The 27,968-nt window shown below is 36.1% G+C and overlaps 2 protein-coding genes across 4 annotated transcripts; one reads left to right on the forward strand and one right to left on the reverse strand.

Moving 5' to 3' along the window:
- The first annotated feature begins 5 nt into the window (after window positions 1-5).
- Window positions 6-5,723, forward strand: LOC113303412 (SUPPRESSOR OF ABI3-5-like). 3 transcript variants are annotated; one of them, XR_003337466.1, is made up of 8 exons: window positions 6-305; window positions 1,236-1,384; window positions 3,048-3,372; window positions 3,456-3,527; window positions 3,691-3,878; window positions 4,861-4,931; window positions 5,020-5,196; window positions 5,319-5,723. XR_003337466.1 is itself a non-coding variant. In XM_026552443.1 (8 exons), exons 2-7 carry the CDS (start codon window positions 1,353-1,355, stop codon window positions 5,028-5,030), a joined length of 684 nt encoding a protein of 227 aa, XP_026408228.1. In that variant the 5' UTR covers window positions 6-305; window positions 1,236-1,352; the 3' UTR covers window positions 5,031-5,196; window positions 5,319-5,723. The 3 variants fall into 3 exon arrangements, 1 of the variants encoding a protein (XP_026408228.1); XM_026552443.1 differs by having other exon boundaries at window positions 3,706-3,878; XR_003337467.1 differs by lacking the exons at window positions 3,048-3,372; window positions 3,456-3,527.
- Window positions 5,724-6,257: 534 nt separating this feature from the next.
- Window positions 6,258-8,158, reverse strand: LOC113303413 (F-box/kelch-repeat protein At3g06240-like). Its single transcript, XM_026552444.1, has 2 exons — window positions 7,959-8,158; window positions 6,258-7,723 (listed from the first exon to the last, which is right to left on the reverse strand). The coding sequence occupies exon 2, from the start codon at window positions 7,683-7,685 to the stop codon at window positions 6,723-6,725; it is 963 nt and encodes a 320-aa protein (XP_026408229.1). The 5' UTR covers window positions 7,686-7,723; window positions 7,959-8,158; the 3' UTR covers window positions 6,258-6,722.
- Window positions 8,159-27,968: the final 19,810 nt, after the last annotated feature.

Raw genomic sequence — 27,968 nt, forward strand, 5'->3', positions numbered from 1 at the left:
GCTTTTAATTATGTGTTATACACAGGCACACAGCTCTGGCCAAAACCAAATCTTCCCTCAAATTTCCCTCCGTTTCTTACCCTGAACCCTAGTTTCTCCCACTGTATGCCTTCCAGATCGCCTTGATTACTCTCTTAATATCTTCTTTTTTCTAGGTGTTTTCTTTCTTTCTGGAACCCTAAAACTTGAGAGTTCTGGAAATTTATCTTCTGAGGATAGTAGATGTGGTGGATTTCTACTCAGAGGATCTAGTTTGGAGTTCTTGAGATTTTTCGATTTTGCGCTTCTTCATCAGCAAGCAAAAGGTTAGTTCTGTGTTAATAGTTTGTAATTCGTGAGTCGTGATTGATTCCCCCTGAAATGATAGTTTTTGAACATGTATACTGGCTTTTGTTTTGTTTATATCTAATAATTTGATCTTAGGTCGTTCTTGTTGAGATTGTTTCATGGGATCATACACTCATTTTGCTCTGATTAGAATGGCTGAATTATATAACCAAAAACATGTGTGTGTCTGTAAATAGGATAAACTAGTATTAGTGTCATTTTGTAGGAAAATTTCATACCATGGATGAGTTATCATTTGAGGACTGCTGGTTTAAGGAGAACTCCGGTTCAAAATTGGAGTTGGTTTTCTCGAAATGCTTATTTAAGCATGATTTTAATAGGTTATTTGCTTAGGATGGCTATATTAATGAGTCCTATAATGCCGTCAGGTGATTAATGACAATGAATTGAATAAATGCAAATAACAATGCGTTAGAGGCCGAATCCTTATTACTTGTATTTTTTCTCCGTCTTAAACTTTCAGCCCAAATTGTATTAGGAAGGTTATCTACCTGGAGTTTTGTTACTCTATTTCTATCAGCATATAATGGTAGTATATCACATCAAAAAGCCAACAAACAATGATAGTATAGCTTACAAGATTTGTTTTTGTCTTGAATCATTCTGTGAGAGGTTTAGTGTTCGAGAGGACTTCTCTTTGGCTCGTTTTGGTAGTTTCTTGGCATTTTGGGGCTTTTGTTTTTTTACTTAGATGGCTGTTGTTAGCTGGTGCCCTTGCTAGTAACATGGACTTGTATAAGACCACCATTAGGATACAAATGTAAACATAGATGTCAAAACTGAGTGGTTTAGGAAACTAGTCTAGGAATCAATCCTTAGGGGTTTCAGTAGACTTAAAACTGTACTATCTAATATGTGCTAATTATACGTTGGTTTTTGTATATCAGGTAACCTGAGGCTTATTGACATGGCGGAATTTAAGTTTTATTAGTGAGCTGCCAGTGATATCCAATGTCTGCTAACCAGGGTCCTACACTTACTGCAAAGCACCAAAGAAATCAAAGATGCGGGTCCAGATCGATCGACTCTCCTATAGGTAGGTTTCTATGTTATAATGAGTTCTAACCAGCCAAACATTTCATTAAACTTGCTATTGATTTTTCCACTTGTGAGACTAGATCAACCTTTAAATGGGAACATCTTTTTCAAGTTCGCTGTTGAGCACAATTTAAAAGAAAAATTATCTGCCATTATTTTGATATGTCTATTTGGCCGTGCTGTGTCCAGATGCTTATCCAAAGTTAAATTCTGTAGTTTTTCATTTCATGATGAACTGAATTGCAAAGAGTAGTACGTGGTGAGTTGCTTTTCTTTTCTGGAAAAAGCTTACAGAAATTTGGATATGCTAATTTACGGATATAAGCATCTTGTGAGAAAAGCGGTAGCAAAGACCATCTGTGCAATCAAAGTTTCATAAAAGGATTTTACTAGTGATGCACTGGCAAGAGTATAATCTTATTTTTATAATCTACGTAGTATGAAATACTACTGCTGTGGATGGATGAATTCTTTTTTTCTCGCAATTTTCCTTTCAACGTGTCATAACTTGTTGGGTTTGTTCCGTTTATGTGTTTGATAATCACTGAGACTTTGGCTTAGAAATTTATCCATAGTATTACTCTGTCAATAAATTAATTTATTGTTCAGTGCGGTGTAGATGTAGTTTGACATGCAGTGAGCATATTATTTGAGCATTCTACAGGTGAAACATCAAAAGTGATAATTAGCCTTGAACTACACGGTATCTAGCTAGATCATCGCACAGATAAAAAGTAGGGATTGCAAAGAAACATAATTCTCTGACTGTTCCCTTCTTGCAAAAGATGACTACCACGCGCTGATATTCACAGGTGTTTATTAGATTTGTAGTTCAATAATGAAATAATATTGGGATTCATGATGGCGTGGTATGATGATTGAATGAGCAGAGTCATCTTTCAAGTATAGTGGGTCTAGGTATTAGCAAGTGTGAACTGGAATCGTAGTTCAACTTGTGTTTCGATTGAGAGTTTCCGTTAACAATTAGGTACAGCTAAATCTTCTTTTGAACAAATCATTATGTAATTTAAGTGGTTTCAACTTTAATTGTTTAAAATCGTTTTCCATCGTTTAGACCCTGAAACCATTAGTGCTACTTGGAATGGCCTCATTTAAGCTACCATTAGTTTTGGAGTCGCACATCTGAGATATTTTGAACTTGAACCGTGGTTATACATATACTAAACATGTTTTTCGTAAAAGGGAAAAAATTTGGAAGCTCAATAACGTTTCGTACCTTTGCTTCATAAGAATTAGTTTTGACTTTTGTGACTTTGCAAGTTAGATGAACTTAGCTTTTCGCAAACAAACTTACTTTATCTTAGAAATCAGGATAGGCTTTTTGACCTTTATCCATAACAAGTAAGGATTATGTTCGGCAACATAGGTTCTCTTTTTTTTTTTTTTTTTACATAAAGTGTTGCATACATTTTTCCTTGTTTTTTCTCCTAGGTATATGCCTTATAGAGTTATAGTTCAAGGTTACTATAGTGTTCTGTTTTGGTTACTTTGTCTCTGGAGCTGGTTGTCTTTAAGGTCAGCCTAGTACGTCACTTAGATCAAATGGTATCTATCTTTATGTGCCCGAATGTGGTCACTTTCTTATGAAATGTGAACTCAATTTTGTCATTTTTGGTGGTTTTTTCCCCTTATCTTTATAGACGCGAAAGAGATTACAATTACGGCCGATCTAGATATGATTCCAACAGTGACATAGGCGGTAAGAGGGATGATAAGTGGACGAGGCGTGATTCCAGTGATCATGTGCGTGATAAAAAATGTTTGAGTCTGGAGAGAGATCAATGTCCACATAGAAGGTGCAAACGTTCTCAATATTCTGGGCATGATGACCGTCAGAGATCAAGGTCTCCTCAAGTTTGCACTCGTGGCCGCAGTCACCAAGACAACTATGGCAAAGACCGACACAATAAGAGTGAGGGGCACAGGAATCGGGATGACAGACAAAGCCATGAACATTCTTCAATAGTATGATATAAATTATGCATCATTGTTACCTTGGATTTTATAAGTAAAATACATGCTGATTGTATTAGCGTTTCCACTTGTAGACTCTAACTGCTACGGTTGAGGTGAAGGGTTTATCGAAACAGACAACTGTGGAAAATATTCATCAGATTCTAGTAACCTATGCCAACTTCCAACTCTGAGTTCTGCTCTCTTATATGTCACTTGACTCACTTGTGCTTGTATTCTGTTTTTTTTTACCAATATTTGATAGGAAGATTTTTGTCTATTCTCGAAAGGTAAAAGTTTTTGGCTTAATTATTCACCTTTTAATTTCAGTTGCTTCTATCATAGGCGGAATGGAGGCCCTTTCTGCATGTCCGAGTGATGAGAAGAAGGAAATCTAGTGTCTGCCGCGGAATTGCTTTCATTGATTTTCCATCTGTGGCAGCAGCTCAGAAGATGATGGATGTAGTTGGAGATTGCGGCCTCGATGTTAATGGGCAAAAGCTGTCGTTTGAGTACAGGTACATGTTTTGAAGAATGTCTTTATTAGTTCTCTTGACTTTTCGATTGATCATAAAGGATCACAGTTTTTTTAATTCACAGTTGCATTAGAGTTTGTGGTCTGCTTGAACTGAAGCTCTCTCTATATGTGTTCATTTGCGTTACATTTTACTCTACTTGTTGACTCACTTCTCGCTGTCACTGAACACCAAAGCTAGATTGGTAGATGAACCTTAGGAACTAGTTGTAGACTTGTAGTTTACTTTGCTTGAACATGCTATTTGGTTAATTTAGACGATTAAATATCCTGTTCTAAATTGCATGCGGAGAAGATTAATTTAATGTGGTTGACGGTTTGTCTTATAATGACAATAAATATTGAGGTGTTTGTTCTTTTGCCTGTGGGAGCCAACAATTTATTTGAATGCAACTGTGCCCTGTTGTGCCCCTAGGATGGCTGATAGCGTCCCTCTTTCTCCTTGCCCTTGTGCCCTGTTGTGTTATGTAGTGTTTGCATTACAGTGTTAGTGATAATCCATCCAATCTTAAACTTCATCTGACCTGTAACTCAGTGTTGAAGCATGAGCTAATTTACAACATTGACATGCAACTATATGCTTTAGCATTCACAAAAGCCTAATCAACACAGAAAATGCCGTTGTTAATGACACTGCTGGAGAACCTAGATTGGAATAATCTTGCCGGAGAAACCCCAGATGATATACACTTGTACTTTGATATTGTTTAACTGTGTTGTTTTGTTTGGCTTTCCGTTTTTAGATTACGATTAAGTTACTACAACAAGAACAGGACAAACAACATAAACAACGGCAACCATAAATTCATTTAGTTACAATTATGCAATTGCTGCACTGCAATCCAAAGTGTTTGTTTTTATTAATTTTTGTCAATTTATTTTTATTATAGACTCACAATCGTAGCCCACTACACATGGGAAATATTTGGTTATTATAACTGTAAATGGTTTTTCTTATGATATAGTCAACTGGGAAAACAAATGATTATGGAAGAAAGGAGTGTGTGGCAGTTACTTCGGAAAACATTGCGGCTGTGTAAGTTTTTTTTTTTTGCCTCAGTTAAATGATCCATAAAAGTTTGAATACGCTCATTTTGTGTTTCCACATTCTTTTCGTGCTGCAGCCCTGTTGTAGAAGAACTTGAGAACGGTAACCTCCAGCCTGACTCTTCGTCAGATTGTATTTCTACATCCATCTCCCTAGAAGATCTTGAAGAACTAATGATTTGTATCAAGAAAGATCCATATTTGGAACCTATTGTAGAAGATATCGAGATTGGTGGCCCAATTGTAATGATGAGGTATTAAGTTGTAGGTTTTGTCTACATTTTAGTGTTTAATAACTTGTCATTCTGGAACAACCATGCATTTGTTCTATTTATTGGCTTTCTTTAACATAGCTTGATTATTTATTTGTTTTCAGGTACTTGAATGATTCAGAGGTTCTGTACAAGTTGGGGCAGGCTATGGGTCTTGGAGTTTCAGGGGAAATTGACACAACAAAGCCACTATCCACATCAGGTCCGATGAACAAATATACAGACAAACTCGAAATAGTAAAATACAAGAAACCAGAGAAGGAAATCAATTTGGTTGTATCTGTGCCATAAGCAAGCTATATGGGAACTGATGATTACACTGTGCAGTTTGGCATGAAATGCTTATGACTTTATTACTTTCAAAAAGTTAGTATTAGTGAAATGGTGAACGGAATCTGTACAAAGATATCTTCCTGTAATGGATTGAATTAGTGTTTGTGATGCTTAAAAAAATCATCTCGCTAGTCACAGTATGAAATACAATGGTACAAAATGAAATTCTACACAGATATCCCCATGAATACCACAGATCATGCGAATTACCTTCCAAAATAAAATCTCAACAGGGATTTATGTTCAGCCTGACTAAAAACTAGAAAGATTTTATTTTAAATGTTGGCTTGGATTTTGAAAGAGCTGCAGTTTGGTGTTAATTGCATGAAAGACAAAGGCCCTGCCTGATAACGCTGCCGGTGACAGCAGCAGCTATACTGATCATCCCAATCTGTCAATGGGATATTTGAAACATCTGGGTCCAACACACTTGGCATTTGCTCAGAAGGTGTTTACAGAGAATGAATCTGCTGCGGAGAATTATAGCTAACATTACTGGAATAAAGAATAAAAGCAATGTCAGAGACTACAAATTGTAGTTACTGTTGTAATAATGTTGCTTTTGGTTGATGCTCTTATTCGCTACACAATACCTCCTGACCCAGCCGGAGATACCCCAGTTGGAGGCTTACTTTTGATTGATGCTCTTATGTCGGTCTAAAAGACAAATTAAAATATGCAGAAGAACAAAAACCAAAAGAAACATCCCATGTCTAACCATCCTCAACTTTTAATAACAATAAAAACAACCAGTTCAAAAGGAAATACCTTACCAAAATCAAACCTATCTGAAAACCTATGACCCATGACTTTTTTACCATTACTTAAGCAAACTAGGCTGCAGCCATTATATTTCGATTACTCACACCTTCAAGAGACTGTAAGTCCTTGGTACAGTTTTGGAGTAAGGATCGTTTAGTAGGTCAGCAGCGGAAAAATAATTCTATGTAGTCACATCATGATCCTAAACTAATGCTTGCCGCTTTCTTACTTGGAGCTATTCACGTTCCCCAATAACTACATGTAGCATCGGAGCTTTCACTCACTTCCTCTTCTCTATTAAAAGCAGACGAGCCTTGCTTGGATGACAGATTTGGTGTCTCGACATCATTGTTCTCTGCTGGGACATGGGATGAATCACAAATAGGACACACAAATCTTCATAAATGGGCAGCTTAATGTCTTGTAGCACGCCTTGTCATGGTTTTCCTCGACTTAGTAGCATCCTTCATCATGGTTCTCCTTGACCTAGGCATCTCCACATACGTACCAGATTTAAGAGAAACTATGCTCTCCACGTACGTCTCTAGATTACTTCCCATAGTATCACCACAGATGCGAACATTTCTAGTTGTATTATTCCTCTGATCATATAAAACTAAATCCTGGTCCGTTTGTATTAGAATCTCGCCACTTTCCAGACACCATATCGGCTTACACAATAATCGTCGGGTCAATGACAGCCGGGTACACGTGAATTGCTTGGTCCAAGATTCTCTCACCCCATAATCCTGCATCAACCATAGATCTACTTTGGAACATTCGATGAAAGCTAAACAGAGGTGGTCTCCCAACACTGCCACATTTTTACACACTCTTCTATGAATTGGATAGTTCATAGTTCTTACAAGACTTCTTTCAGGAAAACTCAAACCCATGAGTCTCTTACTACTGACATCAAAAGAAATTATAACTTCAGCCGAAGATTTTTGATCAGTGGTAGTACCTAACCAATGAAGAGCTCCCTTGAAAAGTAAACCGTGAGTTATATCAACAGGAACCGAGTAAGGGACGGGGGTCCGAATTGTACTCCATGAATCTGAACCCAATGTATAAACTTTAATCTTGAAAGAGCCAGCATATTCATAATCCGTAACTGACACCAACTGGTAATCATCAATACTGTTATCGTAACCAAACCCATACCTTACACTGTAATAACCATCACATATGGGTAATGATATTTTCTTATATTCTCTAGTTGCAGGGTCCTCCTCCTCCTTCGTTTCAGGAGACATGCGGATGCCTAAGCAAATCAGGCCATTACAGGAACCCCAAATATTAAATACAATAGTTTCCACTTTTTTCCTCTTTTTGATCCATGCAAGACTTGACTCAGCTTCAAAGGGGAAATTCATCACAACGGCTCCTCCACAATCAAATACTGACTGTTGTGCTGATATCAATGATAATGAAGACATAGATTCATAGTCGATAGAGTGAAGGGTTCTGTTTTTAGAAGGTTCTTGGTGCAGGAAATGATCTACCATGAGCCTAGGGTTACTCTTTTGAATAGAACGATTAAGGTGACTCTTGATAAAATCAGGTTTACTAGGTAGATAACGAAAGGGCTTGCATACACATCTACATGCTAAAATGGAATTCGCTGGTAATCTTAAAAAGATATTTACCTGAATATCTTCCGGTAGAATCATCATTGACATACCTTCTTCTTCTCTTCGGAGGGAATTCTTCTCTTTAAAGGGAATTAAGGTTTTCAGAATTGAAAGAATCCAAAATTTTCAAAAATGAAAGAGTCGACAATTTCAAGGGTTCCGCTTTGGGGTTTGAGGGTTTGATAGCGAGGATTTCTTCCCTTTTCATTTCGAAGAGGGTGTTTCAGAGTGTGGTGTAATTAGGGGTGAGCAACGGACGGACGGTTGCGGATTAGGGGTCACCCGCAACCAAACCGTCAAAGTTGCGGATTTGGGAATTCAAACCGTGACCGGCCCAATCACCCGTGGATTTGCCCTCTGCGGATCAGCGGATTTTGCGGGCCGGTTGCGGATTAACCGCGGATTTGATCACAAGAATCATCAAAAAAAAAACTAAGTATAGAAACTAGAAAGTTACAAACTAGAGTACAGGCGTTTTTTTAACACAAAAGAGTTCTAATTCAGTTTTTCAAAAGCAACAATAGACATAAGATAGTTAACAGCTAACACAAAAGAGTACTAATTCAAATGCAACAAGTCTGGTGCCAAGCCATATGAATCTCTGATGCCGAAAATTGAAAAAGAGACCTTGAATTCGAGTACTAGTTTATTCAATCCATGATAGATATGTCTGGAATTTCCTGCAATATTTCTGCCGCATCTGTAAAATGAGGAGGAGTTATAGATAATCAGTAAACACTAAATTTGGGCATCATTCTGATCATAAGTTCCTAATTTGATCTGATATATCATAAGCCGAAGGAACCAATGTCACAAACAGCAGAAATCTTAAGAGGAGCAAAAATAAGCAATTCTCGAGCAAAAATAAGCAATTCAGTTCAATATCTAATCGCTTATTCTCATATCAAAAACATTCAAACAGGATCACTTCAATTCTGCCATGCCAATCAACATTCAGATAGACATAAGACAAACACGAACTCCACCACAATCAGCAACTAATATACAAAGCAAGCTGTGATTTCAATTTCTAACCACACATTTCTAAGTTCCTTAAATGTCAGATATGACATAAAACGTAAAACACTCAAAGCACATCAGTTCATTTCTGCCATGTAAATGAGCACTGAGATCATAGACAAAACCCAAAACACAACTCCACAGCGAGCCAGTAACTAAAATTCAGAAGTGTAATCTTAAATTTCTAACCATTGTTATTAGAAGAATATAAACCTTTCTTTGCAACGCTTCCTCGTCTATATCCCTTCGTCTTCAGCCGACTAAAATTATACTTCTTTTCTTCCTGGATGTGAAGGAAAAGCTATCAACATTAATAACCCCTTTTCCAAATATGATTTATTCACAAAAAAATGGTACCCATTGATTGAACCAATGAAAATCAAAAAATGAATTAGAAATTGAAAATGAATACAATTTAACCTTAATTCCCAAAACAAATATACACCAATTATAATTCCCTGTACCCAATTGAATTCAAAGTTACTTAACCTTATTTCCCAAAACAAAATAAGAACTCAAAAATGAATACAATTAAATGAGAATGAATCCCCTGTTCCCAATTGAATTGATAATTTAAAGTTAACCCTAATTCATAAAACAAAAATCTGAACTAAAATTAAAATTATCTAAATTTAATTGATAATGGAAACCACTAAATCATACAAATGATCTAACAAATATCAATCTCAAATTCTCAATTTTCAGTTCCATATAATCTTAGATGAAAAATCAAACTTTACACCAAATTAAAGTAAACCTAAAAGTAATTACCTTTTATGAAAGAGTCAAAGAATATTGAATAAATGAACAGAAAGTGGTATTTGCTTGAGGTTGCGAGAAAATCAAATCACTATCGCCAACGATAGTGATTAGTGAATAAAGAGCTTGGTTATTAACCTAGAAACTTAAAGAAACGAAAGAGAAAGAAGAGAAACTTCTCTGCAAATCGAAGATGAGACGATGAACTCGATGAACTCGAAGAAAAAAAGATGAGACGATGAACTCGAAGAAAAGAAAAAGGCTATTAGGGTTTAGAAATATAAGATCCTTATATATAAAACCCCAACTTCCCATATTATCCAATACTTTTAATAAATTCCCTAAATGTCCTACGGTGCGGGTAATCCGCGGTTATCAAATCCCAACCGCAACCGTAACCGCACCGCGTGCGGATTTGAAAATGCACCCGTGTCCGGTCCATAACTCTTGTGGATTGGTTTTTACCCGCAAATTTGCGGACGGATACGGATGAAAACCGCCGTTACGGTTTTTCTGCTCAGCCCTAGGTGTAATACATATGAAGCCCGGACTCTTTAAAATAGGTATTGCATGTGGGCCAAATTTCCTTAGAAATTCTAGGGGTGAGCCTAACATCTGAATCCATGGATTTTATCCAACACAGATCCGTATTTTGACGGGTGGACACCCAATGTATTTCTTAGCGGATTGAACGCCAGTGGATTTTTGAAACCTGCATCTTTCACGAACTGATCGCAGGTGGAACATCACTAATGATCAAATTTTAAACTAAGTTACTTTTGTCAACATTAATCTGGTTTCGTTTATTTTCATTCAAATCCGCAAATTCACATACAGTTGTACACTCCGTTTTTTTTTTGGGACTATTCAAAAATGGAGGGGGCTACTTTGTGATAGGAATGTCTACCCTCTACGTATACGAGGTGTCCTACAACGTGGAAATGACTAACCTATCCTTCACCTATATATAATCACCTCCTCCCATCACCATCACCATCACCTATATATATATATAAAACCACCTCCTCCCATCACCACCGCCGCTCACCACCACCAACCACCACCGACCATCTCAAATCACCACCACCGCCATAGCTTAATTTAAATCATTAACAAAACAAAATCAAAATTATAACAAACCCATTACTTTTCATTCGTTTTCCGTTGAAAAAAATGAGAAGTAATCATCAAAATGAGTTGAAAATGGAAGTTACAGAGAGAAGTTCGACTAGGAATTATGTGAAAATTTTTGTCGAACTAGCCGAACTCAACTTTGATGGAGTTTTTTGTTTTCAAAGAAAAATTCGGTTAGGACGAAAAAAAAAATGTCCAAGCCGAACTTATAGTTCGGTTACGTCGCAAAAAGTTCGGTTACTCCATAAAAAGTTCGGTTACATTGCAATCTTTTTCTCCCAACCGAACTTTTCTCTGAAAAACCAGCATATTGAGTTCGGTTACGTCGCAATTTTTTTTCCTAGACGAACTCCTAGTTCGGTTACGTCGCAATTTTCTTCTCCTAATCGAACTTTTACCTGAAAGAAAAAACTCCATTAAAGCTGAGTTCGGCTACCTGTGTTTTCAGAAATATTATTCGAACTACACTTACAGATGAGTTCGGCTACCTGTTATTCAGATGTCGTAGCCGAACTTTTTTAACCAAACCGAGATCAATTTGTAAATTGTTCATTTTTAGGAATGTTTTGGCCAATTCAAGCACCATTAACTGAATTTGAAGTATCCGTGAGTACCCAAAACATCATATTCTTGTTGTGACTCTTAAAGAAAAAGATCTTAACTTTTTTTCTTCCAAAACCCTCATCTTCATTATCATCTTCTTCTTCTCCCTCTCAATAATTCTTCTTTTGGAAAAAAATCAACTTATTAATTTAATCTCACTAGTCATTAATTAACTCACTAATCATTACACTAATTTAATTACCAAGGGCAAGTTTGGTATTAAAAAAGAACTTAGATAAGGGGTGACTCATTATTACTTCTAATATCCACCCCAGAAAATGGAGAGTGGTCCCCACCATTTTTGAGTAGTCCCCAAAAAACGGTTCAAATTTTAGGGGTGAGCCTAACATCTGAATCCGTGGATTTTATCCAACCCAGATCCGTATTTTGACTGGTGGACACCCAATGTATTTCTTAGCGGATTGAACGCGGATGGATTTTTGAAACCTGCATCTTTCACGAATTGATGGCAGGTGGAACATCACTAATGATCAAATTTTAAACTAAGTTACTTTTGTCAACATTAATCTGATTTCGTTTATTTTCTTTCAAATCCGCAAATTCACCTACAGATGTACACTCATCAGGTTATCGGGGTACGAAATCCGACAGGTTATGAGTTGGACATGGGTAAAAATTTCAAATCCGTCATTTTAATGGATTGGATGCGGGTGATACCAAATTCACATCCACCTATTTGTCGCTCACCCCTACTTAAAATACATGAAAAATCCAAACTTTAACCACTTACCTCCTAACTCGCATGATTCATGAGGGAAAAAAGATCAAAATAACATTTTGTTGTGAAACCTCATATACGGGCTTAGAAATCAATAAACATGATTTCCATGTGAAAAGATAGGGTTGACGGTTAGCAATTTCTAAAGCTTATTGTCTAAAATATTTTCATAACGCCTATACTGCTCTCATTCAATTCGTATTAATCATTCATTTAATTAGATAATTTAGTATTAGCTATTAGACTAATATAATTTTAATTTATAGGCAGAGATAGAAAATTAGAAGAGGTAGTATTTTGGTTTTTGGAGGGAACAAAAGGAAAAAGAGAAGAGAAAAGAGTTTTTTTTTTTTGAAAAACCTCTGAGTTGGGGTGGATTCCTATATGTGATTCCAGTGAGAAATTTGAGGTGGGTGAAATCATATATGATAGAGATTTTTTTTTTTAAAATAACTCATGATGGAGATCTGAGGATGGATGATATATTTGATGGTAAAGAGTTTTTAACCCAAAGTGATAGTGAATCTCAACCAAATGAAGAAATAAAAAGACAGTGAAGAATCAACGGCTGGGAACAGTCAGGTATACCTCAAACTTAGCTCCAATGTCTTTTTATTATACAAAATTGTTAGAAGTACGTAAAAAGATAGATTTTTTAAAATTTTCATACATGTTTACAACCAGGTTTCCCAACCGTAAGTAAGGTAGTATTGCGGTTAGGAAACTATGAACTCCCAGATGTATCTGGGTAAAAATGCGTAAAAACCAATTATAAACATATTTACGGCTTGGTATTTGGTATTTCGAATCTTACTACAACTCATCATTACCTCCAAAAATTAGGGGATACTCACGGTAAGTGTAGTTGGATTTGCCATCAGGGGAAGTTATAGTGAAGAAAATATCCAGGATGTAAACAGTTTCATCCTACCCATTTTAAAATATTTTTTCTTATTTTTAATTTTTATCAGGATGCATCCAGTTTCATCCTTACTATTTTTTAAGTTTAAGTCAAGATGAATCCAGTTTCATCCTTACTATTTTTTTAGTGTCCATTCCACCCATACTAATTTTTACTCGTCCATTTCAACCATGTTTTAAAAATATTTGGACAAATGACCCATTTTCCGAAGAAAATATTATGATACCCTTTTGTCTTCATATATTTGTAAAAAAACATAAAACGCAAATTAAGGGGGATATACTCATGATTAAGTAGAGCCTGCTTCTATTCTTCGGAAAAATCAAACCAAATTCTGAAAAATGAGCCAGTCCAATCCTACATAACAATCGACATTATATGCAGGATAAATACAAGGTCGACAGTAACTATGATACATCCAATGCCAACAAGTACTACCGGTACTAAATGCATGATGATCACAATATTGACAAAAGCATCAATTCTCGGGTGTGAAAATTCATCTTGTTGGCATGGTAGATTAAAAATCTAACAATACTAACTGCTTTTTTTCCAACAATCGGCATTGATGATTTTCTTAGACAATGCCAGTTGAATCCTATTGGGGGAATACTTATTGTCTGTATTGCCAAATGATGAAGCCAATACCAATTCATAGACATTCTCGTGCTGTTGCTATTGCAAACTTTATGGGCATGGAGAGGGCGCTATTCCCGGATAAGTATTTGGGAATCCAATTGAAACCTGGTATTGTGCGTCATATTCATGTTTGTCAGGTCATGGAAAAGATTATGGATAAGCTGGCAGGTTGGAAGGGTAAGCTTTTGTCTTTTCAAGCCAGGTTAGTTTTGATAAAATCAGTTATCTCTAGTTATTTGCTTCATTCCATGGCTGTGTATAAATGGCCTTGCACGGCCATAAAGACGGTGGAGAGGGCCATCCGCAATTTTTTGTGGTCTGGTGATGCTGAGAAACGCAAACATTTCACGGTCCTTTATGATGATTTATGCCGGCCTAGGCATGAAGGTGGTCTTGGGCTAAAGAAGTTGAATGATGTTAATAGGGCCATGCTTATGAAGTTGTGGGTTTCGATTCGTGACTCTAATAAGACTTGGGCCAGATTCTTGAAAGCAAAATATTTCAAGGTTAGTGGTAACTTGATTGATTATAAGTTGGGTTCTTCGGTTTTTCCAGGAATCAGATTGGTTCATTCCTTTGTGCAACGCCATACACGCTCAACTATAGGTAACGGTGTTAATACTTCCTTATTCTTTGATAATTGGTGTGCTGATTTTTCAATTGCAAGCCGCCTTGGCATTACAACAAAGGGGCCTAATGACTTTAGGGCCAAAGTTAGTGACATTATTGTTGATGGCTCTTGGGTTATTCCTCCAAAGACTAAAGAATTGATGATACGTTGCAATATTGATGTTGATAATTTGCCTCTTATTGGTGGTGGTGATGATTATAAGATTTGGGACTTGGACAGTAAAGGTGCTTTTTCTGTCAAGTCTGCCAAGGCCTCCATCCGTGGGCCATTGAAGTGTCGCCAACTGCAGCTCTTTTCTCTAGAAGTGTTGTGCATCCTACTTTGAGTGTTCAATACTGGAAGTTATTTCATAAACAATGTTGTGCTTCCGATGATAATGTTATGAAGAAGACAGGTAGGGAGATGCCTTCTATGTGTCGTTTATGCAAGGATGATTGCGAGGATGTTAGCCATATCACTTGGCATTGCAAAATTGCTAAGAGGATTTGGAATTGGGCAGCTGCTATTTTTAAGCTTCAACCAAATGAGGATCTCGTGACATCTTACAAGGTGGCAAAGGGCCGGAGTAGAATGATAAAAGACCTTTGGCTTGTTACTAATCTGGCAATAGTCACGGAGTTATGGAAGTTGCGTAACAAAGCTTATTTTGAGAACATGCGGGTTCGTTGGCTGGAATTTAAAGGTAGAGTTCATCAGGTAATTCGTGATAACTCTATTAGAATGAAGGGCCATATGCATAATACTTTGGATGATTTGCGTATTGTTAATTTCTTTAGAGTGAAGCATAGATCTTGCGATCACTCTGATCCAATTGAAGTTACTTGGTCGCCTCCAAATCCTGGTGAACTTATGATCTGTTGTGATGGTGCATCACTTGGCAACCCGGGCCAAGCTGGTTCTGGTGTTGTTTTTCGTGATTCCAGCTCGTCAGTTTTGGGTGTTTCATGCGTGGGCTTGGGTTGGCAAACTAATTTCTATGCTGAAGTTTGTGCGGTCATCTATGGTGCTGTGGTTGCTCAAAGATGGAATGTGAAGAACTTGTGTATCCGATCGGACTCGATGAGTTGCATATTTTCTCTTCAAAAAGGAGAGTTACCGTGGCAACTAATGCAGAGATGGCAAATAGCAAAGTCTTTTTACAACAATATTAGCTATGTTCATAGCTTCAGAGAGGCTAATTTTTCAGCAGATGCCTCGGCTAAACAAGCATGTTTGTTGGCTGAGGATCATTATGAGTTTTATGAGGGTAGGCCAGGTTTTATTCAATCTGTTGAATGGCCTGGAGAGGTTTACTATCGTTTTTAGGTTATTTTTGCGTGCGGCCTTTTGGCTTAGCGCAAAATTAGCCTGATCCCTGTACAGTTTCGCTTTTTATTCTATTTTATTGACCGAGTAAAAAAAAAGACATTGTATTAATTACCTATCTATGCCGACTGTACCTCTGTACTTCTCATTAACATGCGAATCAAAAAAGAAAAAAAAAGGCATTCACCCTCATTTGGGCCAATACCTGATTATCCAGAATAGTTGTATCAAATTCCCCACCAGAACCTCTAATTTCCCTCGAATCTCCCAAAATCATTTTTCTTTATACTCCCTACGTCCTCATTATATAGGCAGAGAAGTGAGTTTCTCTTAGAATAAGATTTTTTTTTTGATTTCCTACATTTCCATCCTCTTTCCTGTTTTATCCTTTGTACAATTTCCAACACTAGAAACATTAACTTAATTGTGGTGATAACTACCTATAATAAATAAGGGCAATATATGGAAAAACCCATCTTGAAATTGAAAATCCGCCTATTTAATGGGACCACAAATTTTTACAACTCCGCCTTTATAACAGGAATGGAGGGAGTACTTCTTCACTCTCTCTCTATAACTAAATTTTCTAAAAAAAATTAATCAAAATAACTCAAATCTTAAATCTTATCTTAACTACTTAATATATTACTAATTCATCTTAACAAACTAATTAATATAATCAACAATAATTGATCAAAGGTAATTTGGTCATTACCGAAATTAATTGGATAAGGGGTTCTTTAAATTACTTCACAATGTTTCTTTTTCATTTTGTGTATCCCTCAAATGTGACTTCTTTATTTAATGATATTTATTGCACTAGTTATGGCCAGGTTCGAAAAGAAACGAAGCCAACCATAGAGTTATTTATGACCAGTATGTGTGTTGGTTTTAGCTCCCATGGAAGGGCATTTATAATTACCGTTGGTGAAGCGCACTTAGAGATGGTTTTGATATTTCAGTAAACAAATCGTAAATTATATATTTATAGATTTGTTTTAGGCTAATGTTGTGATATTTATATTAATAGATCGTGCTTGTATCACATTCACTGGATGATCAACCTGCAACAAATAATAATCTAACCGAAGATACTACCCAGAACTATTTACATGACTTGGTGGGTTTGTTTTCGAAAGAAAATATATGTTGTTCATTCATTTGGATTGTATTGTTAAGTTTTTTCTTTATAACTTTCTGTTCTTGGACCACGTAGACATGGGGAAACAAATAAAGTGCAACACATTAGGCTAAAGAACATGAGTTAAAGATATGTGTGATAGTTTATAACAATCAAGTGAATGACACCCGTTTTCAAATGGTTTGCGAGTGTAGTGGAAAGCATAAAATTCATGCGTAAAAGAGTGTTGTATATAAAGAAAAGACGAGGAGGAAGAATACTACTTTCACTAAGAAGACCTTATTCCCTTTTAAGATTCAATTTGAGCTTAACATCAAAAGAAAAAAGTTTTTGAGGAAACTTGTACGCGGTCGTCATAACCGGCTACCATTGGAGAGTTTTCTAGCACGTCCTTATGCTACCGAAGAAATGGTGATTGTAGATTCCGGGACCCAAAAACATATGAAACCTATTGATATCCTTGGTTATATAAAGGATAGAAACCCATTTTTTTTTTTTTACTTTGGAGACTATCTACAAAACAAAAGCAAAATTGAAAAGTGAGACATAGGAAGAAAGGGACCAAATGCAACAATTAATGTATTTGAGGGAGAAACATAATTATACGGTTTCCATGAAGAAGATGAGGATAAACAAATAAAGCATCTTATATTGGCTTATCCGTAGTTTGTGAAATTGGCACGCTGTTCCCATCAAGTGCTTCAAATGGATTTCACGTATAAAAAAAAGTATGAGATCCCGGTCTGGAACTTTTTCGAACAAACTTCTACTAAATCCTCTTTTAGTCTATTTTTCTTCTTGAAAGACGAGATCGAAGAAATTTATGTGCGGGCATTAGAAAAAGTGAATTTATTCTATATAGAAGGATATTCTCCTAAGGTGATTATTATCAACAAGGAACAAATATTAAGGAATGGAATAGAAAGGGTTTTCCCGGACGCTCATAACATTATTTGCACGTTCCACTTGTGGAATAACATTGAAACTAAGTGCAAAACCATTATTCGCCCAACAAAGAAAACTGAAATGGAGAAAATAAGGATATTACCGGTAGATCAAGAAGAAAAGGCGAAAGAAAATTTTGAGGAGGATGACAAGTTGGTAGAAATAAAATTGGCTAGTTTCCAAAGGGAGTGGGAAGCCTTAACATGGTAGGTCGGAAGATTATGAAGAAAATGCTCATATATTAGTGGCGCATTGGAAAAGTTATGCATGTGTTGTTAAATATGTGTTGGACCACTGGTTGATTCCGCACAAAGAGAAGTTTGTACCTGCACTCATAAAAAAATATAAACACTTCGATAACCAAGCTACGAGTATGGAAGAGTCATCTCACAACCGGTTAAAGAAGAAGCTAAATAATTACGATGGTGGATTTATTACGTTTTTTTTTAAGCCATGCACGATTGTTTCCTCTGTGATGTCGATAGAGTTAAGCAGAAGTTTGAAAAACGCCGATGTATACACTCAAACATTTAGGCGATTCTTGGCTCCATGAAATTTCTTATAACGTGTCATAGTGTGCAATTGATAAAATCAATTTACAAAGTGGAACGACTTAATTAGGTTGTGCAACTTTAATGGAGAAGAGTATGTTTGTCATAAAATGTCAAATTTGGGATTGCCATGTCGGCATGTGATGTCCACATTACCAAGACGACGTAATCCCACTTCAAAATATTGATCCCTTTTGGTAATAAATATCCTTCAATAAACCAATAGTCGAACAAGATTATGGCGGAGTGTTTGGCAATACCGATATTGAAAAGGTTGAAAAAGCAGGGGTCTAACAACCACACCCAATAATTCGTTCGGAAATCTGTATGGACTAACTCCAATATAATTCCAAGATAATCAACTAGACAGTCAGACTCAATCAAGAAAATATATCCAAGAGTTATATCACTGTTTCTCAATGTAATCATCAAATCAAACAAATAGGAATCCGTGAGCCTGATTATTATGAGAAACAACTTGAACGATACCAAAGATCAATGTTCAAGTGTCAATCAATTTCAATCAAAAACAAAGGTTGGATTTACCAATTGATTGAACTACGCACAACCTGTGATAATTTTTATTATATAAACAAATATAATGCGAATTAGTAATAACACATACACCAGATATTTTGTTAACGAGGAAACCGCAAACGCAGAAAAATCCCGGGACCAAGTCCATATTTGAACACCACACTGTATTAAGACGCTACAGACACTAGCGTACTACAAGTTAACTTCAGACTGGAATGTAGTTGATCCCTAACCGATTCTCACATTGATTAAGGTACAGTCTCGTTCCTTACACCTCCGAACCCCAACAAGACTCTACGCACTTGATTCCCTTAGATGATCTCATCCACAGCTAAGAGTCGAAGACTTTATTGTTAGAGCATTGCTCGGTCGAACTCGCATGCGTTGCTATCTCAAACATGTTTGTCAATGTTAGTGATCAAAACTATAAATCTTGATTTCTAGTCTACTATAGCTAAGGTCTCGGACTAGGATAGAAAGTGTAGTTGAGCTCAAGAACTCCATGGAAATCATCATACAAGACGAAGGACTACTCAAGGAACTGGTGGATCTTCATTGACTAAAAGGTATGTGGAGACTTGAACTTATCTATCACTCAAAAGTCTATTTGTCTCCTATCTTGACACAAAAGTCGTTTTTCTATATAGACTTAGATTATACACATTTGGTATTTCGAGCCGAGTTTATCTCGCCTATCTATTTCTCGAAATATGTGTCGGTAAGCTTTCGCTTTAGCCAAGTTCATCTTTACCTAGTGACGAAAGTCATGTTATGTTTCAAACACTTTGAAAATTGCTCTGACGAAAAATAGTTTGTGAAGAACAACTGTACAACGTCCTCTGAGAATGTTTTAATGATTGAAATGAGAGTTTAGATTATATAACCATTGGAGGATATAAGCATTGTTGTGGAAATACATATATGTATAATTCCTTATTCCTTGAACCGAAGTTTGCGAACTTTGTTGATCAAGTGAACCGGAGTAGTGCGTGAGCTAAGTCCGCGAACTGGCAAAGTTCTCAAACCCGAGAATTTCTGCTGGAGTTTGTAAACTCCATCTGGGAACTTAAGTCCGTGAACCCAGTCAGCGAACTTGAGTAGGTTATATCTAAAACCATGTTTGTGAACTTATTCATATTAATTAAGGAATGCAATTGCAAACCGTGTCTATATAGTTCATGAACCGATTCAAGTGAATCACATCGTTTTTGCTTCAATTATGTCTTGTGTAGTACATAAGATTTCCTTGCAATTGAACAACTCTCTAACTAGTTCATTTGAGTCATTTGAACTAGTTATGGTGAAGAAGAAAATGGTTGATATAAAAGTGATCATATGGCTAACCATTTGGTTAATTATTATTGAACCAACTAATGTACAAGTTTGGGTACGGTTACACAAGCCTAGAAAAGTGCATTTCATTTGTGTATAACAAGCTATATTTTGTATCTAACAACTGATAAATATTAGCTTGAATCTAATAAGGTTTTCATCTAACGGTGAATATTGAATGCTTTGTTACCAAGTTAACGTTGATTGCACACCCTGATTTGAAAGACTATATAAGGGAGAACTCTAGCAACTGGGAAACCTAATCCCTACACATTCTGTGTGATACTAGTTGTGCTAAGATAGAGTCAATTCTCCTTTAACCTTTGGTTTCTTCTTTCAAACCAGGTTAACGACTTAAAGACTTCATTGGGATTGTGAAGCCAATCCGATACTACTTTATTGTAGTTATGTGATCTAATCTTGTTGTTTTTATCGTACGAGTACAATTGTAATAATTGTCTTGAGATTTCTATCTCCGATAGGCAAGATAAAAAGTAATCACAAACATCTTCCTCTCATCGTTTGTGATTCCACAATATCTTTTTTCGCTGCGTCGATTAAGACTATTGTGAGGTGATTGATAATACTAGGTTGTTTTTCGGGAATATAAGTCCGGATTATCAATTGGTTCCTGTTCACCTTGATTTATCAAAAGACGGAACAAAACTCGTAGGTATATTCGTGGGAGATGGATTTATCTATTACTGTAAAAAATTTTGTGTGATACAGATTTGTTTATTAAAGTCTTCGACTTTGAGTCATAGCAACTCTTGGTTGTGGGTGAGATCAGCTAAGGGAATCAAGTACGTAGTATCCTGCTGGGATCAGAGACGTAGGAGCATAACTGTACCTTGGATCAGTGTGAGATTGGTTGGGGTTCAACTACAGTCCAGACCGAAGTTAGTTTGGAGTAGGCTAGTGTCTGTAGCGGATTAATACAGTGCGTGTTCAATATGGACTAGGTCCCGAGGTTTTTCTGCATTTGCGGTTTCCTCGTTAACAAAATTCTGGTGTCTGTGTTATTTCTTTTCCGCATTATATTTTGTTATGTAATTGAAATATCACAGGTTATGCATTGTTCAATCAATTCGAATATCCGACCTTTTGGTTGTTGATTTAAATTGATTGACACTTGGATATTGGTCTTTGGTACCATCCAAGTTATCTCTCTTTGATAAAGACTCGCAAATTTCTATTTGCTTGAGTATAGATCAAATCGAGAGATTGAGATATCAAACTCTTTGATGTACTTTTATCTAGATTGAGTCTGACTGTCTAGTTGATTCTCTAGAAAGTATATTAGAGTTTGTCCATACAGATTGCTAAGCGAAAGATTGGGTGTGGTTGTTAGACCCCCGCTTTTTCCATTGGTATCAGAGTAGGCAAACACGTTTAAGACCTTACAAGTCTGTGTTTATAGCGATATGACTCTATGGACAGAGGTGTTATCTCAATACACGTACCACCAGTCTTCGGTGGCTCTAATTACTTATGGTGAAAAATTGCTATGCGAGCTTTTCTTGAAGCACGTGATTTTCAATCATGGGTATATGTAGTTAATGGCTATAATGCTCCCGTTGTGGAAGTTGGAGATGTAAACATTCCCAAGGACATTGGTGAATACACCCCTGCCGAGATAAATGATGCAAAGAAAAATTCCAACGGTTTGAATGTCATTATACATGCCATTACCCCAAATCTTCAGCACCATGTGTCTAATTTCACAAAATCTAAAGAAGCTTCGGATATCTTAGAAACCGTTTTCGAAGGAAATTCCAGTGAAAAGGAAGCTAGGCTTCAAAACCTTAATTTCGATTGGGAAAACCTTCGTATGGCAGATGAAGAAACATTTGATGAGTTTAATCACAAAGTGTCTGAAATTGTTAATGCATCTTTTGCATTAGGTAAGACTATTCCTGAAAAGGACATTGTGATGAAAATTCTCAGATCGCTGCCATCAAGATACGATTCTAAGAAGCATGCCATCGCTGAGGAAAATAACCCTGATAATCTCTCCAGAAATACGTTGGTTGGTAAGCTTAAGATCTTTGGTCACGAACTTTCATCCAAATCTAAGGATGTTGCGTTCAAAGCACTAAAGGACACTAAATTACTTGATAAAAGTAAAAAAGTGTATATCTATGAAGATGATTACTCTGAGACAGATTCATCATATGAATATCTTGAAAAATCAGTCTCGATGATCACAAGACAGTTTAGGGATCTTCTGCTGAAGAGAAGTAAACGGTTCTCCAGAGATAAGCATCAGACATCAGTCAAACCTCATAATCGTGTTCCTCCTAAAAATAGGGATATTGATGAAACTGATGACGAGGATATGCCTCAGTGATTTAAGTGTAAAGGATTTGTTCATTTTGCAAACGAGTGTCCAAATCGTAGAAAATACATTGGGAACAAAGGTCTTGCTGCAACTCTTGATGAAATGTCTGACAATTATGAGTCTAATGAAGACGAGAAATCAAGTGTTGCACTTCTTGGTGAAAATATTGATTTTGATATTTGTAGCAACAAATACATCAATGTTGATATTCTTTTAGAAGATAATCCAACTAATCTGGAAGATAAAGTTGACTCTTTCTTTGGAAACTATGTTTGTAATGTTTCAGGTTCCACTATGTGCCTAGCTGCATGCACATCTCAAAAGCCTGACTTTTATCCTAGCTTGACGTGTTCTTATTGTTCTCTAAAGGGTCATGAACTTTCAAGGTGCTACAAATACAAACACCAACGAAGGCACATCAACAAATCATTTAGAAAGGAAGCTTAAACTTGCTCAGAAGACCGCTGAGGTATGTAGGATTTTATCTTCGTCTAAGAAGTTAGTTTCCAAGGATAAACCAAGACCATTAGAGAAGAAATTATGGTCAAGTCTTTTTGATAGACAGAGGTCAGTGGATTCCTCTCAAGAGGGAAATGGTGGACAAATTGTTGTTCACCACAATGCAACTTTATTGTGTTGTCTTTGAAATCTCGTCTCATGTGCCTGATCAAAAGAGACAATGATTTTGTACCTCTCAGGCTTTAGGAAAAGTTTTTTTTTCTTTCTTTGTCCTTTTAGGAATTTCCGTCGAAAATTCTACTCTTCATAGGGTTGTGAGTTGGTCGTGTACGGACTTGTTTAAAGGTTTCGAAACCCTACATTCCTTTTTCCTTCTCCGTAACCTCTTTTTATCTCAAGACTACTTGTTGAGAAAATTGTGATTTCCTCTCACAAACCCATACGTTTATGGATACTCCGAGCATGATGTCTTCTGATGGAAAAGATGTTAATATGATTGTCAAGCCATCAATCATGAAGGAAAAATAAAAATCTCCATTATCTCCAACATTGGAAAGGAAAAGAAGGAACGTGAGGAAGCCAAGAGCCGTTCCTTCAAATTCTCAGAAGTTTCCTGATGTTCTTGAACTTTTGAAGGAGATGTGAAAGGATATTCAACAAATAAAGGCTTTTGTGTATAATACTCATGAGATTCAGAAGGCACTGGTTCGACAACATCATCCAATAAGGTTTATTGATATAAACTCTTACCTTAATGAACCTTATGTTCCAGTGGCTGTTGACGACAAGGAGTTCGGGGACGATAAAGAATTCTTCAAAGGTCTTATTGCCTAGTAAATCTTCTATTTTTCTTGTTTTGTTTAGAAGAATAACAAGAGTTTGGAATATCCATTATTGTGATTACACATAGCTATGTCCAACGTTTTCATCTTCATGTTTTTAGATTTATTGGTTTAATTCTAAAATTGTTTGGAAGATGATTTTTGCAGTATTAATCTTTATGGTTTTATATATTGCAATATTATTATGGGATATGTATGTTTGCGTCCGTGAACTTGATTGTCCCATACTTTGTCAAAAGTAAAGTCGTTCATGAGTTGATATGCATGTATTGATAAAAGAATGAATGGACTTTTGACAAATACAAAAGTTAAGCCTATTATGTCAATTTTTGATGGAAGATAGATTAAAATCTTTTGTGTTCAAGGATTATGTCTATTGAATGTCATTGTGCAAATGGTGATGGAAAATAGAATGAGTCATTGCTTATTCCACGACATAAGGTCGATCTCCGATCCACAATTTTTGTGTACATACTGTGTTGTTCCATAAGGTGTCTTATGTTGAGCTCTATCGACCGAGTCATTGTCTTGGCATAGTTGTTGTTCCACGAGATACTTTGTGTCGAGCATGACCAATTAAATTGATTACTTTTGTGATTACTTTAGTTGTGTATTTCGATTATATTAATTATGGGATTTCTTGTGATTAATCTAATTGAGTGTTTTTAAGTCTCCATAAGTTTACTTATGTTGAGCATGTTTGATTAAATTAATCATGGGTTCTCTTATGGTTAGTTTAATTGAATATTTTGGACTCAAATTCATACTTGTATGTGATTTTTTATGTCCAAAGAAACCCTTCTTTTCTTTTTTGAAATTAAGGTCACTCTTGTTGTTCTTTCACGAATAACATTTTGTAGGGGAGAATTCTTAATTGAACTTGTGCTTAATTATCAAATATTTGTGGGGAGTGCGGCTGTGGAATATTATAGGGGTTATCTTGTATCTTTATAGACTCTTTGATGAATGCATTTAGCTTCGGCTTTATGATTGCATCTAAATAAGATGATATATGCTTTCTTTTGGTCATGAAATGTCTCTTTCAGAAATTTCATTAGGATCCCGTTCTTGTACCTTTGCCAATTTTATTGACAAAAAGGGGGAGAATTAATATGTAGTTCACACTACAAATACATATGGTTTTCGGATCCTTATGTAAGGGGGAGAGGTTTCCATGTGAGATGAAGTATTGACTAAGGGGGAGTGATATATCACTGTATTATTGTTGTTAAAGTTGTGATACAATTGAACTTTGACGTTGTGTAATGATACTATGACATTGTATAACAATGATTGAGAACTCTTGTTTTCTCGTTGTTATAGCTACGGATTTTCAACAACGATGATGCTAAACTTACAACCTTTGGGATCATTGGATTACTTGGAAGTGACGAAGATTTCGAGTAATGTTGAAGATTAGGCATGTCGAATAGGAGCTACAAAAGTTTATTTATATATTTTTTGTATTCCATATGTATTGATAGTTTTGTCACTAAAATTTACAAAGGAGGAGATTGTTAGAGCATTGCTCGGTCGAACTCGCATGCGTTGCTATCTCAAGCATGTTTGTCAATGTTAGTGATCAAAACTACAAGTCTTGATTTCTATTCTACTATACCTAAGGTCTCGGACTAGGATAGAAAGTATAGTTGAGCTCAAGAACTCCATGACAATCATCATATAATACGAAGGACTACTCAAGGAACCGGTGGATCTTCATCGACTAAAAGGTATGTGAAGACTTTGAACTTATCTATCACTCAAAAGTATATTTATCTCCTATCTTGACACAAAAGTCGTTTTTCTATATAGACTTAGATTATACACATTTGGTATTTCGAGCCGAGTTTATCTCGCCTATTTATTTCTCTAAATATGTGTTGGTAAGCTTTTGCTTTAGCCAAGTTCATCTTTACCTAGTGAAGAAAGTCATGTTATGTTTCAATCACTTTGAAAATTGCTCTGACGAAAAATGATTTGTGAATAACAACTATATAACATCCTCTAGGAATGTTTCAATGATTGAAATGAGAGTTTAAATTACATAACCATTGGAGGATATAAACATTAATGTGGAAAAACATATATGTATAAGTCCTTATTCCTTGAACCGAAGTTTGCGAACTTTGTTGATCAAGTGAACCAGAGTAGTGCGTGAGCTAAGTCCGCGAACTCAGTCCGCGAACTGGCGAAGTTCTCAAACCCGAGAATTTCTGCTGGAGTTTGTAAACTCCATCCGGGAACTTAAGTCCGCGAACTTGAGTAGGTTATATCTAAAAACGATGTTTGTGAACTTATTCACATTAGCTAAGGAATGCAATTGCAAACCGTGGCTATATAGTTCATGAACAGATTCAAGTGAACCACATCGTTTTTGCTTCAATCGTGTCTTGTGTAGTAGATAATATTTCCTTGCAATTGAACAACTCTCTAACTAGTTCATTTGAGTCATTTGAACTAGTTATGGTGAAGAAGAATACGGTTTATATGAAAGTGATCATATGGCTAACCATTTGTTTAACTATTGTTGAACCAACTAGTGTACAAGTTTGGGTACGGTTACATAAGCCTAGAAACGTGCATTTCAATTTTGTATACCAAGCTATGTTTTCGATCTAAAGGTTGATAAATACTAGCTTGAATCTAATCAGGTTTTCATCTAACGGTGAATATTGAATTCTTTGTTACCAAGCTAACATTGATTGCAAACCCTGATTTGAAAGACTATATATGGAAGAACTCTAGCAACTGGGAAACCTAATCCCCACACATTCTGTGTGATACTAGTTGTGCTAAGCTAGAGTCGATTCTCCTTTAACCTTTGGTTTCTTCTTCTAAACCAGGTTAACGACTTAAAGACTTCATTGGGATTGTGAAGCCAGACCGATACTACTTTCTTGTAGTAATGTGATATGATCTTGCTATTTATATCTTACAAGTACAATTGTAATAATTGGCTTGAGATTTCTATCTCCGATAGGAAAGATAAAAAGTAATCACAAACATCTTCGTCTCATAGTTTGTGATTCCACAATATATTTATTCGCTGCGTCGATTAAGACTATTGTGAGGTGATTGATAATACTAGGTTGTTCTTCGGGAATATAAGCCCGTATTTTCAATTGGTTCCTGTTCACCTTGATTTATCAAAAGACGGAACAAAACTCGTAGGTATATTCGTGGGAGACGGATGTATCTATCACTGTATACTTTTCTGTGTGATACAGATTTGTTTATTAAAGTCTTCGAATTTGGTTCGTAACAACTCTTGGTTGTGGGTGAGATCAGCTAAGGGAATCAAGTACGTAGTATCCTGCTGGGATCAGAGATGTAGGAGCATAACTGTACCTTGGATCAGTGTGAGATTAGTTGGGGTTCAACTACAGTCCAGACCGAAGTTAGTTTTGAGTAGGCTAGTGTGTTTAGCGGCTTAATACAGTGTGTGTTCAATCTGGACTAGGTCCCGGGGTTTTTTTGCATTTGCGGTTTCCTCGTTAACAAAATTCTGGTGTCTGTGTTATTTTTTTCCGCATTATATTTTGTTATATAATTGAAATATCACAGGCTGTGCGTTGTTCAATCAATTATAATATCCGACCTTTTGGTTGTTGATTTAAATTGATTGACACTTGGATAGTGGTCTTTGGTACCATCCAAGTTATATCTCTTTGATAAAGACTCGCATATTTCTATTTGCTTGAGTATAGATAAAATCGAGAGATTGATATATAAAACTCTTTGATGTACTTTTATCTAGATTGAGTTTGACTGTCTAGTTGATTCTCATGAAAGTATACTGGAGTTGTCCATACAGATTGCTAAGCGAAAGATTGGGTGCGGTTGTTAGACCCCCGCCTTTTCATTTATAAAGAAATCTGTCTCCCACAGAAAAGTCTATTCTGATAGATAAATTTGTCTCCCACAGAATTACCTACGAAGTTTTTGTTCTGTCTTTTGATAAATCAAGTAGAAGATGAACCAATTGATAATTCGGTCTTATATTCCCGAAGAACAACGTAGAAATATCAATCACCTCACAATAACTTAACTATATGGTGGTATAACAAGTTATTGTGGAATCACAAAGAATGAGACGAAGATCTTTGTGATTACTTTTTATATTTT

The sequence above is a fragment of the Papaver somniferum genome, chromosome 8 (assembly GCF_003573695.1).
Source record: "Papaver somniferum cultivar HN1 chromosome 8, ASM357369v1, whole genome shotgun sequence".
Taxonomy (NCBI): Eukaryota; Viridiplantae; Streptophyta; class Magnoliopsida; order Ranunculales; family Papaveraceae; genus Papaver; species Papaver somniferum.